Source organism: Lynx canadensis, chromosome B3 (genome assembly GCF_007474595.2).
Source record: "Lynx canadensis isolate LIC74 chromosome B3, mLynCan4.pri.v2, whole genome shotgun sequence".
NCBI classification, from domain to species: Eukaryota; Metazoa; Chordata; class Mammalia; order Carnivora; family Felidae; genus Lynx; species Lynx canadensis.
Window position 1 is genome coordinate 2,078,830 of NC_044308.2, and position 17,736 is coordinate 2,096,565.

The following is a 17,736-nucleotide window of genomic DNA, read 5'->3' on the forward strand; positions in this document are numbered from 1 at the left end:
CTGCTTGCGAAAGAAACGGTTGTGTAAGATTTAGTTTAATCGCTTCCCACCAGATATGGCCCAACGAGGACCAGGACTGTCCAAAGAGTAGTTCTGTCGGGGCTCACGAGGGAAGTTCAGCCCTTCACGTCACCGAGAATGGTCGTTTCTCAAGAAACAAGTGTTGGTGAGGATGTGGAGAGAAAGGAACCCTCGTGCGCTGTGGTTGCGGATGCAACCTGGTGCAGCCGCTATGGGAAACAGTGCGGAGGTTCCTCAAAAAACTAAAAAGAGAAGTACCCTGTGATCCAGCAGCTCTACTTCTGAGTAGTTACGCAAAGAAAATGAAAACGCGGATTCAAAGAGATATAAGCACCCTGTGTGTTGCAGCACTACTTACAACGGCCAAGTTATGGGAGCAACTCAAGAGTCCATCGATAGACGAACGGATAACAAAGGTGTGGTGTACGTCTACAGTGGGCTGTTACTCAGCCAAAAAAGAATGAAATCTTGCCATTGGTGACAGCGTGGATGCATCCAGAGGGTGTTATGCTAAGCGAAAGAAGCCAGACAAAATGCCACGTGATTCACAATAGCAAGAAAAATAGACACTGGCTCGTAAACACAGAGAACAAAGTGGTGGCCGTCAGAGGGGCGGGATTAGGTCAGACGGACGGATTAGGTGATGGGGAAGACGACACGCTTCCAGTCACAAAAGAAAGAAGTCGTGGGATGAAAGTACAGCTTAGGGAATGTAGTTGATGATACCGTAATAACCTTGGGTGACGACAGAGGGTGAGTCCACTCACCCTGCTGAACATTTCGTAATGTATGTAATTGTCAAATCATTACATTGCACACCCAGCCTGTAACCGATGGCACACCCAGCGATCACTTAGGCTCCACCCTCCGTAACCAATCACTCAATCTCTTGCCCATGAGGAGGGGAGGAAGGGTGACCATTTCTGAAATACGTCCTCTGTGTATTCTTCCTTCCGACATAATAGTTATATTTTAGTTATTTTTAAAACTTGTCCGTTTCCACTCAGCTTGGACTGTCGGAAGTGCGAGGACTGATTCTTTCATTTTTGGTCCAATTCTGGCAACCTCACAGGTGACGCTGATCTGAATCCTGTCCCCAGCCCACTTCCGCCCTTGATTTTCGACACGTAGACGTGCTGGGTAACGTGGCACATGGAAACTTTAAATCTAAGTACGGCAGTCTTAGGAGTTGAGGGTGTGATGGCCCGTGGAACTGGTGCCCAAAGGGCTGAAGGGCCGGGGACCCAGACTTAGTTGCCCACATGGGACAGGGGACATGGCCATGGGTCCGTGTGAAGCCTCACGAGCTGCCCTCTTGGAAGGCCATCGGGCCCCAGGGAAGCAGTGAGCAAACCTACCTTTGCCTGTGGCTCTTGGGTGTGAGGAAAAGACATCTCCCACAGGAAAAGAAGGACCCGTGTCGTGTGGGAGTGTTCTGGCCACATTTATAGTCTCTACCGAGTGCAGGACGCTCCAAGCCGAGAACCTAATGTTAACACTTGTCCCGAAGCAGTGAAAGCTCTGGACTGCCTCTTGGGGTTCTCTGGGAAAACCCCAGAGAAACACTGGCCCCCGGAAAAGGGAGTTCGACACAAAGAGCACACAGGACATTAGGAAATATCCCCTGTTGATGAGCGCTGGCAGGAATAACCGACCCGAGTGCTAGCCCTCAAAACCCTGAGATCACAGAGCAGTCTAAAAGACACTGTAGAATTACTATGTTTTTGTATTATGCAATTTTTAATTAAGTTTTCATTTTAATTTCAGTGCATTTATTCATTTTAATTCAGTGCATATAATATATTATTATATGTGCATGAATATATTATTCATTTTAATTCAGTGCATATAATACTTACAGTGTTATATTAGTTTCAGGTGTGCAATACAGTGATTCAGCACTTCTATACGTCACCCTGTGCTCGTCACGACAAGTGTCCTCCTTAGTCCCCGTCTCCCGTTTCTCCCGCCCCCACCCCCCTCCCTTCTGGTGACCAACAGTGTGTTCTCTACGGTTACGAGTCTGTTTCTTGGCCTGTCTCTTTTTTCTTTCTTTCTTTGTTTTGTTTCTTAAATTCCGCACGTGAGCGAAATCATATGGTTCTGTATCTGTCTTTCTCCGATTGATTTATGTCGCTTAGCATTATACACTCCAGCTCCATCCAGGTCGTTGCAAATGGCAAGATTTCGTGGTTTTTTTTTTTTTTATGGCTGAATAATATTCCATCGTATATACACCACATCTTCTTTATCCATTCATCTATCAGTGGACACTTGGGCCATTTCCACGATCTGGCTCTTGTAGATAATGCTGTAAATACACCTACCCCTTTGCATTAGAATTTTTGTATTTGTTTAGAATCACTGTGTTTAAAGAGAGCTTTGAAAAGGCAAAAGAGGGCATATGAACAACAAGGAAAGAACGGAACGTGGTGAAAAAAGCAACTTGTACAAAAGGCACGTGATTGAAATTGTCAACTCAGTGGACGTGTCGACAGCAGACACAGCACAGCCCCAAGGGGAGTCGGGAGCTGGAAGTGGTCCGGCGGGCTGCACGGAGCCGTGGAGAAGAATAGGAGTGTTAGAGAAACAGGGAGGGTGGGCGAGAAGGCCCACAGGGGAGACGCGTTCTAGAAAGAAAGAACAGCGTGAAAGAGGGGAACGAAAGGGCAATGAGACAGTGGCTAAGAATTTTCCGGAATCATTTTAAGGCACGGCATTTCAGGGTGAGGAAGCACCCGGGGGCATCGCAGTGGAGCCTCCGACTCTCAGAGGCAAAGGCAGAACCACCTTTCGAACAACCGGGGAAGAGGGCTGGATTGTCTGCGAGGGGACCATAGTGAGGTGACCGCAGATGCACCTACTAACAACCAGACCGCATGGCTGCGTGACGAGCAGGGCGTCCAACGTGCCCAGCGCAGCCCTGAATGCAGAACAAACGCTCCCCGTTTGTTGAGCACATTCAGTAAAGGGGAGACATTGGTTTTCCGTCCCCATAAAGATGGACTTCAGGATACAGAAAAAAATGGGCCTATTAGGCATATTTGTGAGGGAGCGGCTCGCGGTGAAAGGGCCGGCTTCCTAATTCTCTTCACCGGGTGGCTTGGGACGGCTCTGGGTTCACTTTCCTCTTCTGCAAAACGGGGCTATGTTGCGTTCTGGAAGCATCACCTTCTCACGTGTCCTGAGCACCGGGCAGGTCCCCCCTCCCCAGAACTGGCCCTGGGGACACACCGTCTGATCAGACAAATCCCCTGGCCGGGGAGCGACCTGCCCGGAGGGGAGAGTCTTCCCCGGGTCACTGGTCACCACCCACCCACGGGGCCGAGCTGTGATGGTTAGTGGTGGACACAGGTGCCGTGAGGACACATGGGAAATTAAGCCGGAGCGAGGCAGGTGAACAAGGTGGGAGAAGGGCCCCGAAGGCAGACAACATCCTGAGAAGGGCGGGCGGTGTTGCATCAGGAAATGAGCCGTGGGAACACCTGGCGGGAGGGTCAGGGAGGCAGGGGGGAGGCGGGCAAAGCCAGCGGGCAGGCCGGACGGGTCAGGCCAGGCCTGTGTGCCAGCCGAGGACCCTGGAGGGGCCTCAGAGAGCTGGGGCCCGCCTGCCTCCGGGGGGAGAGTCCCGGGCGAGGAAGGCTTCCCCATGGGCTGCATACACGCCTGCCCCCCATGGGTCACACGCGTCTCTACTGTGATTTCTCCCTCTCCCAACAGGGGATGAAATTCTGGAGCTCAACGGAGAATCGATGGCCGGACTAACTCACCAGGACGCCCTGCGCAAGTTCAAGGTGACCGCTCGTTGTCGGTACACGGCCAGACCCCGGGGTTTCGGGCCCCCTCCTCCATTCAAACCCGCAGACTCAAACTGTGGGGTCCTTCTCATGGGGCGCCCCGCTGGTGCTCATCTGGGCACAGGGTTGAGAAAAAGGGCCCAGCTCCGGAAATAAGAGTGTTATCAGGATTGCTGCGGGTGTGTCTCAACCACTGAAGATTTATAGAACTGTTTGAAGACACTCAGCGTAGTTATGCCGATATATTTGCAAATCTGTTTTGAGTTAAAAAAAATTTTTTTTTTACATGTATTTATTTTTGAGAAACAGAGTGAGACAAAGTGTGAGTGGGGGAGGGGCAGAGAGAGAGGGAGACACGGAATCCGAAGCAGGCTCCGGGCTCCGAGCCGTCGGCACAGAGCCCGACGTGGGGCTCGAACCCACGGACCGCGAGATCGTGACCCGAGCCGAGGTCAGACGCTCAACCGACCGAGCCCCCCAGGCGCCCCAAATCTGTTTTAAGTTTTAAGGCAGTCACTAAAAGATGCTTTCAGTCTCTGGGTAATCAGTTCAGTTCAATCCCATCCGGGGCATGTATGCACGTGTGTATGTTCCGTATACGATGTTTTGTATCTGTGTATACGTGCAGATATAGACCGTACACGTATGCACACACACTTCCACACCACGCACACGCACACGCACGCTCACACAGCTGCTGAGCGCTGCGACACATGGTCCCTTCCTTTCAGCAAGCCAAAAAGGGGCTCCTGACCCTCACCGTGAGAACGCGCCTGACGGCACCCCACTCGCCGAGCAGCCACCTGTCGCCCCCGCTGTGCCGCTCCCTGAGCTCCAGCACCTGTGCCACCAAGGACAGCGGGCCCTTCGGCTTGGGGAGCCCCGCCGCCCCCCCCAGCACGGCCAAGCCCAACTACAGAGTCATGGTGGAGGTCTCTCTGCAGAAAGGTGGGATTGCGCCCCTGCCCTCCTGCCTGGGTCTCCTGCCACCAGGGGGCCCCCCCGAGACTTTCCGAGACAGGACAGGGTGTCTGTCGCCTACAAGCAGATTCTGCAGCCACCGTCGAGCAGCGAGGCCTGCGGCTCTGTTTGCAGAAGCCCAGGACGCACCGTCCACGCTCAGCCTGGGGTTGTGGGGCGAGGGGCAGAGCATACCCCAACAAGGCGACACCACACATGGGAACCGGGGCCAGGGCTGCGGGCACAGCGAAATACGCCGTGAGGTCTGGGGCGGGGACCCCTCCTTGAGCACCGTCGTTCTTAACCGTGGCAGGGGAGCCAAGGTCCTTCGCGCTCGGTCCCGAGCCCCCCGCCCTCCCTCCTGCTCTGCCTTCCAGAGGCTGGCGTCGGTCTGGGCATCGGCCTGTGCAGTGTGCCCTATTTCCAGTGCATCTCCGGCATTTTCGTTCACACGCTCTCTCCGGGGTCTGTGGCACACTTGGATGGACGGCTCTGGTATGTCCTCATTTCTGTGTTTGAAAACAACAATAACAACAGCCCTGATTTCCATCGGGGGAAGGAATTCCTTAGAAGGCAGCAGGTTAATTTGGAGACGAGATATGTAGAATGACCCAAGCGTGGCTCAGAGCCTCGTTCTTCCAGCTGTGGTCCCCGGACCAGTGGCAGCGAGATCCCTCGGGAGTTTGCTAGCAATGCAGCATCTCGGGCCCCTCTCCAGACCTGCCACGGCGGAACCCGCCTTTTCACAAGACCCTCAGGGATCTGTGTGCACGTTGCAGTTCAAGAGGCATTGTCTCGGCTCCTGGGGGGCTCGGCTGGTGAAGCGTGCGACGCTTGATTTCAGCTCAGGTCACGGTTGGTGAGATCGAGCCCAACGTGGGGCTCTGTGCTGACGGCACGGAGCCCGCTTGGGATCCTCTCTCCCTCTTTCTCTGGCTCTCCTCCTTGCTCTGTCCTTAAAGAAAAAAGAAAAAAGAAAAGAAGAGGCATTATCTCAGGGAATGCCGGTCCAGAATGGGAAACAGGAAGTGAACACACCTTGATTCAGATCTAAGTAGCACAGAATTTACGGTGATGTAAATAGGAGCCCCGAGGAGGTTTGCCTGTGCACCCTGTACGGAGAAAGACGCTCACTTACGAAGCAAATCAGTAGTGTCAACTCAGTTTCTTGATGGTATAAACCAGATCCTTGCGGACGCTCCAGACCTACGTCCCTGCAGATAACTTCTAAGAGATGCCCGAGTCTGAATCTCCTTTCCAGTAAGCGAGTTGGGTTTCGGTGCCATTGACCCCGGTTTAACCTGTCACGATATTTCCGGTTCACGCATCTTCGCGTGTCCCTTCTCTCACTGGGTTCGAGGCTTGCTAACTCCGGAGAGTTTTGTCATAGTTTTGAAGGTTTTCCCACCACTGCAGTCCGTGTAAGGGCAACGCCTGCTCGGGATGCCGTCTCGATGGTGCTTTAGATTCGAGACGGATTTGCTGTTGTCACGTGCAGGATGGTGACAGCCGTTTGCTGAACTGCCATGTTGTCACCTGGGACATGACTGCACAGTCACCACAACGGCCTTAGCCCTAATCCCTTCAGACAGAGAGTCGTCCACCCTAGACCTGCAGCTGGGTAGGGATTGTTCTGGAAGCTTCTGCGGTGGTCTTCAGTTACATCAAAGAAAATGTGCACTTTCTTTTTTTTTTTTAAGTTTTTAAAATGTTTATTTATTTTTGAGAGAGAGACAGAGCACAAGCAGGGGAGGGGCAGAGAGAGAGGGAGACTCAGAATCCGAAGCAGGCTCCAGGCTCCGAGCCGTCGGCACAGAGCCCGACGCGGGGCTCGAACCCACGAACCGTGAGGTCGTGACCGGAGCCGAAGTCAGATGCTCAACCGACTGAGCCACCCAGGCGCCCCAAAAATGCGTGCTTTCTTAGCAAAGGGGAAGGGGGACCGGCTGAGCGGAACTGTGACGGGAGATGGCAGACCACAGTGGGAGGGACGGTGAACTCAGCCCTGGAGACCTGCGTTCCGATCCCCGCTGGGCTGATAACCCGCCAGACCAGTGGTCAGCAAACTGGGGCCCATCACCTGCTTGGTTTTTTTAAAGAAAGTTTTATTGGAACACAGCCACGCTCGTTTGTTGACACGTCGTCTACATCTGCTGTTTCCACGCTGCAACATCAGAGTTTAGTCATTGCAACAGGGTGTGAACTGCAAAGCCTAAGACATTTACTACGTGGCTGTTTCTAGAAAAAGCCTTTTTTTTTTTTTTAAACTCTAAGCTAGGTCTTATTGAGAATATTTCACCCTCTGTGCCTCGGTTTCCCCAGCTCCGAGACAAGGGGGTTGGATTGCCCAAATCCTCCAAGTACGGATACATCCCTATCTTTTCTACCTCCCTTGTGTTTTTTCTTTTTTTCTGGGTAGGTAACAGGGCACCTCTCAATTTTCCATAACTCGATCCCCATCTTCCAACGAGAATGAACTCCATGCTTTCTCTCCTTCCTTCTTTTTGCAAGGGCTTCCGCTGCTCCCAGCCCAGTTATATCTTCTTTACCTGTTAGCGCAAAGCATCCGTCTTTCCTCCTAACCATTCTACAGATGGGAACAGTGAGGCCCGAGGAGAGGATGTGATTGCTTATATCACAGTTCATTGGTTAATCGCTTAAATCGGGTTAACTTACACCCCCCCATCTCGGTTAGACAGAGTTTAATGGGGAAGACGAAGAGGAAAGTTCAGACCAACTTTTGTTCACGTTGACCCACGAGATGGGTATGAAACGTCCCCCACGCTGTGGTCGCGCAGCGAGGAGTGAGCGTGCACTGCCTTGGTCCGTCCTGCTCTGAATGTCAGTCGGGTGGCTAAGGAGCTCTATTTATTGGTGTAAGTTTTAGGTCCCGTCAGAGAGCGAAGTCCCTGAGTGGGGTGTCAGGGAAGGGAGCGTCCGAACGCCACGAGGGTTAGCTCGCTGACGGCTTCCGTGTATGCTCTCCCAGGTGTGGGGACGAGATCGTGGAAATCAATGACTCCCCTGTGCGCTGCCTGACGCTCAATGAAGTCTACGCGATCCTGAGTCACTGCAGTCCTGGGCCCGTCCCCATCATCGTCAGCCGGCACCCAGACCCACAGGTAACACCCCACCGGGACGTCTTCTTCCTCCCAGGCTCACTCTTTCCGTACTTGGGACAAGCAATGGATGAACACGGGTGATGCCCTCTGGGTTTGGACCCGAGTTCCCAAGAACCTGTTCCAAGTGTAATAGCGAGTGAACGCAGCGGGGGTCCGCTGGCCGACTCCTAGACGCCAGAGGCAACTAAGAGCTTAGGGAAGCTCTTACAGCTGGTGACAAGCTCTCGGGCAGGAAGATACAGACCCAGGGTCCCTGCACGTGGAGGCCGGGGCCAATTCATCCGTGCACCGAGTAGGGACCCGCTCACTACGCGACTGTCGGGAGCTGCGCACCCCAGCATACAGGAACGGACAAGTTCGTAGCACATGGTCTTGCCCTCTGGGGCTCGGGGTCTGGCTGGAGACGATGACCTACAAATAATTACAACACAGGGTGGGAAGACAGGGAGAAGAGGGAGACAGAAAGGAAGGTTGCATGAAGGTAGGTAGGTAATTCATGAAGCAAGAATTACCAGGAGTTAGTTGTCTCTGGGCAGAGGATTTGAGGAAGGTCGTTCCGTGGAGCTACAGAGTCAGGAAGGGACCTGCCATGGAAGGGAGGAGCGTGGGGCTGGGGTGCGGGCGTAGGTGGAGAGGCTAAGGGTACAGGTCGGCATGGCATGGGAGTCACACGGGATACTTAGGAGCGTGCGTGGCATTCTGCGGGGGGTGAGGAGCGAGGGGAGGGTGTGTGGCTGTTCGTGCAGTAATGTTCAGATTTTATTTTATTATTTTTTAAATTTCTTAACGTTTATTTATTTTTGAGAGAGAGAGAGACAGAGCGTGAGTTGGGGAGGGGCAGAGAGCGAGGGAGACACAGAATCGGAAGCAGGCGAGATTTTATTTTTTTAACTGTTGGTTGTGCCCTGGAGGACGGGGTGGGGGGTGGGTATATCCTGGAGTTTGGAAGAGAAAGGAACCAGATGGTGAGGGCCTGAACTTCACAGTAGATGTGGGCAGAGGGATGGAGCCAGTTGGGGAAGAATTGTTTGTACTGTTGGCTGATTAGCCTGGGGCACAGGGGTCTAGGATGACTGGGGTGCTTGGGGATCGGAAGACCGAGCGATGGCGACAGCACCCCCCAGTGGCGAGAAGGGAAGGAGGAGGGGGTTGGGAGGGAGGAAGTGGTCTCATGTGGGCGTAAGCAGATTGAGGTACCCATGGGGTGTCCAGTAGGCGGTGAGACTCAGGGCTGATAATGGCTGAGAAGCGGAGCCCAGGTTGGAGGGAGCCTTGGGAGTGGACACCGTGGGCATTGCTGGGGTTCCTTTGGGGACGCTGTGATAGTCACTATGGAATCCTTGAGTGTATCAGGCATACTTGCTCAAAGACGTGACAAGCGCGATAGCGTTTAGTTGTCGAAGAACCCTCTGAAGTCAGTATGATGCTCCCTGCTAGTTCACAGAGGAGGGCACCGAGGCTCAGGAAGGAAAAAGGAACTCGCCCCGTGGTGGAGCTCCTACAGGAAGACGCTAGGCTTCAAAGCCTGCACTTGTAGCTAACAGACTCCCAACTCCCCGCGGAAACAGGACAGAGGTAGACTGACAGGCAGATCTACACGCAGCTGGTGTAGTGGGGCTCGAGCCCAGCTCTGTTCCGTGGTGGCACTAGACGAAGGAGGAGCACCCGAGAGAGAAGCAAGCGTCGTACTCAGGTGAACAAGGACTTCGACTACAGCTCTGGGCGACAGAAGGAAAGGAGGCGGGCTCAGCGACTCTTGCCGCTCTGGGGTCCCGTGTGGAGAGGGCAGTGGAGTTGGAGTCAGGGTGTGGGGCCAAGGCCGGAGCCCTGGCCTCGAGGAGCTTGGTGCCGGCTGGAGGGGCACGGCAGGGCGCACACAGACAGGCCACGGAGGCTGAGGGAGTCAGGGTGCCGGCGACCCAGAAAACGGAGCCGGGTCTGGAAGCCTGGAAGGCGTTGCAGGCGGGGACGACCGGTGCGCACACAGAGGGATGCCGGGCTCCTGTCTCACTCGCAGTGACCTCTTGGACATTCATCTGATCTCCCAGCACCCCTGGTGTCTCAGCTCTGAAACTGGGGAGCGGTCTTTGCCCTTGCAGAACTGCCGGCGATATTAACTCTCCTGTACTGAGAGTTTGCCGCTTGCCGGGCGACGTGCCCAGCGCTGTCGGTGATTCGCGTATTGTTATTACCTGGTCCTTGTGGTAAAATACATCTAACGTGAAACTGACCATCTTCCCCACTCGCAAGCGTATAGTTCAATGGCATGAGTGGGGTGGACACCAGCACCACCGGCCGCCTTCAGATCGCTTTTCCTCTCGTAAAGCTGGGATTCTGTATCCATTAAACAGCTCACCATTCGCTCTCTCTCCAGCCCCTGGAAGCCAGCATTCTACCTTCTGTCTCTACAGTGTTGACGCCTCTATGTACTTCCTGTAAGTGGGATCGTACAAGACTTGTCTTTCTGTGACCGGGTTATTTCACTCAGCAAAATGTCTTCAAGGTCCTTCCACGTTGTAGCGCACGTCGGCATATCCTTAAGGCTGAATGGCACTCGGTTGTACGTACGTGCCATATTTTGTTTATCCACTCATGTGTAAATGGCCACTTGGGTTGCTTCACCTTTGGCTATTGTGAATAATGCTGTTATGGACAGGGGTGTACACGTACCTACTCGAGTCCCCGCTCTCCATTGTCCTTGGGCATGTATCTAGAAGTGAAATTGCTGGGCCAAGTGATAATTACATTTGTAATTTTTTGAGGCACCGCCACACCGTTTCCAAAGCAGCTGCACCATTTTACATTCCCTCCAGCAGCACACAAGGCTTCCAATTTCTCGCATCCTTACCAACACATATTGTTTCCTGGTTTTTTTGATAGCACTTATGGGTGTGAGGCAGTATCTCATTGTGGTTTTGATTTGCACTTCCCCAGTGATTAGTGATGTTGAGTACCTTTTCAGGTGCTCACCGGCCATCTGTATACATCCTTTTGAGAAAAGACCATTCAAGTTCTATTCCCATTTTTTAGTTGGGCTGTTTGGTTTTGGTTGTTGATTTGTAGGGGTTCTTTATATATACTGTGGCTCCAAAAGTCATACGCTTAACTGTTAGTGACCTGTTACAGCAAAATGGTGATGATGACGATGGTGATGATGATGATGGTGATGAAGAAGATGATGATGATGGTGGTGGTGATGATGAGATGATAGTGATGAAGAAGATGATGGTGGTGATGATGATGGTGGTGGTGGTGATGATGCTTCGCTGGTGGTGATGCTGGTGCTGCAGCTGCTGCTGCTGATGGCTGCTGCTTGCCTGATGCGGTGCTGGGTGTGGTGTGCTGCTGCTGGTGCTGCCGCTGCTGGTGCTGCTGGTGGTGCTGCTGGGTGGTGTGGTGCTGATGCTGCTGGTGCTGCCGCTGCTGCTTGTGCTGGTTGCTGCTGCTGTGGTGCTGCTGGTGGTGCTGCTGCTGGTGGGTGGTGCTGCTGCTGCTGGCTGCTGCTGCTGGTGGCTGCTGCTGGTGCTGCTGCTGCTGGTGCTGCGCTGCTGGTGCTGCTGCTGCTGGTGCTGCCGCTGCTGGTGCTGCTGGTGGTGGTGCTGGTGCTGCTGCTGCTGGTGCTGCCGCTGCTGCTCGTGCTGCTGCTGGTGGTGGTGCTGCTGCTGCTGCTGGTGGTGCTGCTGGTGCTGCTGTGCTGGTGCTGCTGCCGCTGCTGTTGGGGCTGCTGCTGGTGCCGCTGCTGCTGGTGCTGCTGCTGCTGGTGCTGGTGCTGCCGCTGCTGCTGGTGCTGCTGGTGCTGGTGCTGCTGCCGCTGCTGGTGCTGCTGCTGGTGCCGCTGCTGCTGCTGGTGCTGCTGGTGCTGGTGCTGCCGCTGCTGCTGGTGCTGCTGCTGCCGGTGCTGCTGGTGGTGGTGCTGGTGCTGCTGGCGCTGATGGTGATGAAGATAGTGATGATGATGTCATGGCAGCATTGCCGAGAGTGGAATGCTCCAAGTGGTAAAGTATCAAGTGGTAGCTTTGCCTGGAGGTTTTCAGCAAGCCGTGGAGAGAAGGTTGGAGAGTCGAGAGTGGCCACCTCGGGAACCCCTTTATTGACAGACTTTGGACTTTACTGACAATATACTAGAGAACCACTGATGCCCTGGACTCAATAGGGTGTTTCTAGAAGTGGACGCTGTCAGCTATTTGCAGAGTGGGTTGGAAGGACAGATCCTGGCATCCAGGGGCCACGCTTGGGAGCTGCTATAGGACTCAGAGCCTGATGCAGACGTTGCTGCCGTTTACTTGAGGAGGTGACCGGTATTTTCTAGGTGTCTGAAATGCAACTCAAAGAAGCTGTGGCCCAGGCTGTGGAGAATGTCAAGTTTGGAAAGGAGAGGCATCAGTGGAGCCTGGAAGGTAAGAGGAACAGTGAACTTTGACTTGAACGTCTTTGCCTTCTTAGACAGCTCAGGGTTGAGCCATTGACTTGCCTTCTACCTCAGCGATGTGACTGTCACATCACCGACGAGCCTGCAACGTGGACAAAGGCTGAAAGCTAGCAGCTTACTGGCTGAGCTTGGCTCACGTGTTTGCTCTGTTGGGGAGGCACACGATGTTCGAAGCATCTGAATTTGTATGTTTCTTCACTGGGCCGGCACTCCTCTGGCCTCTGTTGTTCCCACCATCCCCTGTCATCTTATATCAGGTTGTCATTGGCAGTTGCCCCTATACACAGTTGAGTTTTCAATCACAAGTTCATAATAATAGACTCTTTAGAAAAAATACCTAATAATATAATATCTAACCTTTCTTAAGGCCTTGTCATGTCAGACACTGGAACTAATTCATGCATTATTTTACTGGATGTTTACATATAATTTTTATGCACGTTTCTAAGGAAAAAGCGGGCCACTGAGAGGCTCTCTTACCCAAAATCACATTGTGTGGTGCCCAGAGCATCTGGACGGGAACCAGGTCGACTGACTTCAGTCCCTGGGTGCTAGCGGCCTCTGTGCTCAGCTGAGGGGCATCGGCCAAGCCATCGTGGAGTGTGTGATTGAACAACATGTAAATATTGACAAGGAGGCTACACAGGCTGAAAGCGTTCAGAGAAAAGGTTCTACCCTTTCCACCCACTCAACATTTATGCTCGGGAAAATATCACTGAGAAACTCACACATATTTGGACAGTGGTTGTCTCCAGTGGATCGGACGGCAGGTGGATCTTCACTTCCATTTCTTTCTTTTTGGGGCCGAGTTCCTTCTAATGAGGCTGCATTATTTTATGACCAGGAAAAAGCAAAAGAAATCTTGTTCTTCATCGAGGATTCAAACCGTGAGCTTGGCTGACTTTGGTTTTCTCCTAAGGTCTAGGATTCTCTTCCACGGGGCTCTCCTCGCTCTCCTGGCCTTCCGGAATGAGCTGGAATCTGAGCAAGAGGCTGGGTCTCAGTCTGCTCCCACTCCTTTGAGCTCTGATTGTAGAAAAGAAACACACGGGGGGTGGTTTGCCGCTACAGAATAGGGCCTCTCAGGATTGTGTGGACGGACGCGGTGCTGAGAATGGGTGTGTGTGCGGGGATGACCCAGGAAGAAAGGCTGGATGGGAGGGAAGAGAAAGGGTACTATGGCTAAGAAAGTGTGGTCCTGAAGCTGTCGATTCGTCCTCAGCTGGAGGAAATGGTATCCTCTTGCTATAAGGCTCAACGCACACTGGCCGGTGTCCTCTCTCTCTTTGATGCTGAGCCCCCAAACAAGCTCGGTGACCCTATAATTATTATCCCCATTTTACAGTGAAAAGATGGACTTTTGCTGGTTGGGTTTCCCAGGAGGCCAGCTTGGCATGCAGGGTGCTATCTCGGAGGGGTCCAAGGGGTCGGAGCCCGTGGAGGGGAGGAGAGAAGAGGGCTGGGCAGAGGGAGGAGGTGAGCTGAGATGCCAGCTTCAGCCCTGGAACTGTGGAGCTAAAAGACACGTTAGAATTGTCTGGTTTGGTGGCAGGCGCTCCCGCCCACCCCCCCTTTGCAGCCCATCTCCGTCGGTCATCGGACGCGAGGTCGCCTTGGGGAGACAGCTCCCGTAGGCAGTCCCTAGAGGGGAGGACAGTGGCAGGCATCTGCCACCAGCCCTTCCACAGATGGGACAGCAAGCCCTTCTTTGACGGGCAAGTTGGGGACACGTCTCCGTGCCCATCACACGGAGACTCAGGTTGAGGGATTTTCCCAAGCTGGAGTCATACAGCTTTTCTGGGACAAACCCGAGACGGCCGGGCTCCAAATCCCCAGTGACCTCAGGTGGGAAGCAGACAGCCCGGGGTGCAGCGTGCAGCCCGGGGCGGTCGGGAGCGCGGCCAAGGGTGCGTTTGCCTCCCAAGCCCAGCTGTGGGGGTTCCTCGTGCTTCCCCTGCAGGTGTCCCGAGGCTGGAGAGCAGCTGGCATGGGCGGCCGACCTTGGAGAAGGAGAGAGAGAGGAACTCAGCAGCCCCTAATCGCAGGGCTCAGAAGGTCATGATCCGTTCCAGCAGCGACAGCAGCTACGTGTCCGGGTCCCCCGGGGGAAGCCCCGTCAGCGGCAGCGAGCAGCAGCCTTCCGACCCAGAAGTCCACGCGCCCAGCCCGAGCCTGTCCCCAGTGCAGGAGCCGGGGACGCTTCCCGTGGCTCCGTCCCGGCCGCCCCAGGAGAGCCCGCCCCGCCCTGGGTTCCCGCACAGCCACCCACCGCTGAGACTGAAGAAATCCTTCGAGATTTTGGTGAGAAAACCCACAACCTCCAAGCCCAAGCCTCCGCCCAGAAAATACTTTAAAAGTGACAGCGACCCTCAGAAGAGTCTGGAAGAGAGAGAGAACTCCCCATGCCCTTCTGGGCCCACTTTGCCGGCGTGTGGCCAGGTGAGGGGCCGGACGGGTCGGATGTTCTCTCGAGCGCCAGAGCCGGGAGGAGCGGTTGGTTTTTCGGTTGCTGTTGGTTGTTTCAATTTCGCTTTTTTGCGCGGTGGTTCCCGAGCAAGCACCAAGCAGCAGTGGTGGCCCCGGGGAGGGAAGGTTTCTCCTGCTCCGTCAGAGAGAAGGGGCTCAGCTCAAGCCCAGGGCTGCCTGTGCAAGGACTCGAGGCTTGCCGGGCCCAGAACTGAAGCCCTGTTCCTGCTGCTGGCCTCCGGGCTCCCTTCCAAAATATACTGGAATTTACGATGGAGTGCAGCAGCGCCCCCAGAAGGCCGTTCCGTGCCGGGCGGGCAGGGGGTGTTTCGCACACGCTTCTTCAGGCGTGGTGCTTTTGCTGGGAGATTGGCTTACCGTGAGGCTCGAAGTGGCCAAGAGCTAGCTGGCGTCTGTCATTAGCAAGTCGACCCATGGGACGGCGAGAAACTGTTTCGGGCTTCTTTCCCGATCAGCTCTGCCCACCCACTTCCTCGTAGGTGCGGCTTGGGGGGGGATCCCAAGCTCTCGGAGCCTCAGTTTCCTTAGCTGTTCGCTGGGGCTGTATAGTGGCTCCCGGCGAGGGCTGTGGTGCCCATTAAACGGAGCCACCTAGCAAACCTCAGGTGCATGAGCGTCATCGCTGTGATTGTCCCTCCATTACATCTGTTCAGGACCTCAGTTTCCTTCCTCTGCCCCTCGCCGCCCCGTAGGGGAAGGCGGACCGACGGCCGGGAGCACCGTCGAGCACCGGGAGACCAATTCTCTCCTATCTAATGAGCTCAAACCATCACTGAAATCCCCGCCCCCCGTCTCCCCTGTAAGCCCACGCTTTTCTCCTCCCTTGAGCACTGCGGGTGCCTCACCCCAGTTCAGCCCTACCCCACCCGGAGGGGAGGGCCCCAACCACGAAAAGAGTGGACCGAGCGCAAGCTCCCACCGCCAGTGGGTCGGCCCCCAGCTACGCTGCCTGTCACATCCCCGCCTTGGCCGGGCAGGTGGGCGTGGGGCCCCGGGACACTCCTCCGCCCGTCTGTGACTGGGGCTGATGACAGACTCCGGGAAGGGAAGGCCCCCCGCCGGAGCGGTGGGGTGGGCAGGTGGGGGAGGAAGGTTCTGAGAGGGAGGGTGACAGGGACGGAAGGAGGAAGCACGGTCCCGCGGAGAGCTGCAGGATGTGGCTGCCCTAGCCACACCTGGTGGGCTTGTCCAGGTGGGTCCGGTCCCCCCCGCCCCGCCCCCCGTAGGCAAATGTCGCATTTCCCTGTGGGTCCAGAAGGGCGGATGAGGGACAGACAGGCTGAGGTGCCAGGCTCTTTGCTTTGTTCCTGGAGAAAAGGGGGGGGCGGCTTTGCCAGGACAGGGGCAGGGTGCAGAGAAATGGCAAAACCAGGACGCAAAGCTAGATGTCACTCTTCAAGTTCCCTCGACGGTTTCTGGGGGCTTCTCACTGGATGTGTCCCTCCGTGGCCCCAGTGTACAATATCTGTCTGTCCTTTTCTCCCCCGCCCCGCCCCCCTGCAGTCCTTCCTCCCCAGGACGACCCCCAAACCTCACCCATCCTGTAACTCACGGGGACTTAACTTCCACAACCAAAATGACCTCGGGGAGACCAATTCTCTCCTATCTAATGAGCTCAAACCATCACTGAAATCCCCGCCCCCCGTCTCCCCTGTAAGCCCACGCTTTTCTCCTCCCTTCCCCTCTCTCTCCCTCGCCTGCCGAGCACCGTGCTAGGGAAGACCCCTTGGAGGAAAACGTGAGTAAAAGTGAACTGAATTCAGGGGCTATTTAAGAAAAAATAAATAAAAAAGCACCTCCCTCGCAGAAGGGACAATGAAAACAACAGGCGAGGTCTGTGTCTGCTCTGAGTACTGGGCTCGGTACCTGAGTATCAGCCTGTAACACTGTCAGCAGCTCGTGGACAGGGACAAGTGTCACCTTGAGGAGCCCCCAGAGGAGCGAAGCTAAGTTCTAGCCACCCGCCTGGTACGTAAAGCTTTGAACGCCATGGCCAAGCCTTGCTCCTTCAAAGGTCTAGTTCAAGGAGCGCACTGACCCCGGGGTTGGTTGGTCTCTCCCCAAGCTCCATTCTCTGACCGGGACCTTGGGCGGGGGCGATGCTTTGCGAACACACTTCTCACTCTGGTAGCCCTCACGTTCTCGAAGACCGTTCATTGCCCACGTAGGTGTTAGTCTTGGGCCCCAGACGTTTGCCGTTTCTGTTTTAGTCCCAGGCGATGCGTTTGTTCCGTCCTTTGTCCCGGGAGGAAGCCTGTGGCCTTGTCCAATAGCCAGCTGGCCATCTGCCTGACTCGGGACCGAGAGGACACAGAGGCGGCCACGGCATCGCCCTGGTGACCCCTCTCTTGTCCTTCTTCTTGTCGCGGCTGGCATCTTGCTGTTGCTCTCCCCGCGGGTGTCCAGCTCTCTGGAGCGCTCTTGTTCTGCTTCTCTGCCTGGAAAATTCTCACTCTTTGTTCGAGAACCAGACAGAAAGCAGTTCTCTGGGAAGCCCCCTTCAGCTCTCTGCTTCCTCTGGGCCCCAGGAGCATCTCGTCGGTGCCGCGCGGACAGGCAAACTCCGGGCAGGTGGTAGACGGGCGCGTGGGGCCCCGTCCGCCTCGTCCCGAGGCTGTTTCGTGAGGGAGCCCGGGACCGCGTTGGGCTCGGTGGGGACAACACGTCCGCCTGGGCGGACGCGGGGCCAGGGCAGGTGCTGCAGGGGCAGGCGATGGCTCGGGTCGTCCCTCCCCAGGCTCCGTTGCCCTCCCAACGCGCTTACGAAACATCACTGCGCATAACGGTGCAGAAGGCGATCGACTCCCATTTTGTCCTAAGACTGGCGGCCCCCCGTGCCCTCCCCTCCCGGGGCCGTGGCCCGGCTGGCTGCAGGGGCAAATGTGGCGGGGCCAGGCTCCTTCCACACCCCTGCTTCTTG

The 17,736-nt window shown here is 55.2% G+C and overlaps 1 protein-coding gene across 1 annotated transcript in view; it reads left to right on the plus strand.

The window, feature by feature from the left end:
- Positions 1 to 17,736, plus strand: part of IL16 (interleukin 16) — a 74,494-nt gene that overhangs the window by 39,444 nt on the left and 17,314 nt on the right. Inside the window, exons 6-11 of the mRNA XM_030317238.1 lie at positions 3,742 to 3,815; positions 4,550 to 4,766; positions 5,156 to 5,273; positions 7,768 to 7,900; positions 12,210 to 12,297; positions 14,290 to 14,768. Coding sequence (XP_030173098.1) covers positions 3,742 to 3,815; positions 4,550 to 4,766; positions 5,156 to 5,273; positions 7,768 to 7,900; positions 12,210 to 12,297; positions 14,290 to 14,768 — 1,109 coding nt within the window. The remainder of the gene's footprint in view (positions 1 to 3,741; positions 3,816 to 4,549; positions 4,767 to 5,155; positions 5,274 to 7,767; positions 7,901 to 12,209; positions 12,298 to 14,289; positions 14,769 to 17,736) is intronic.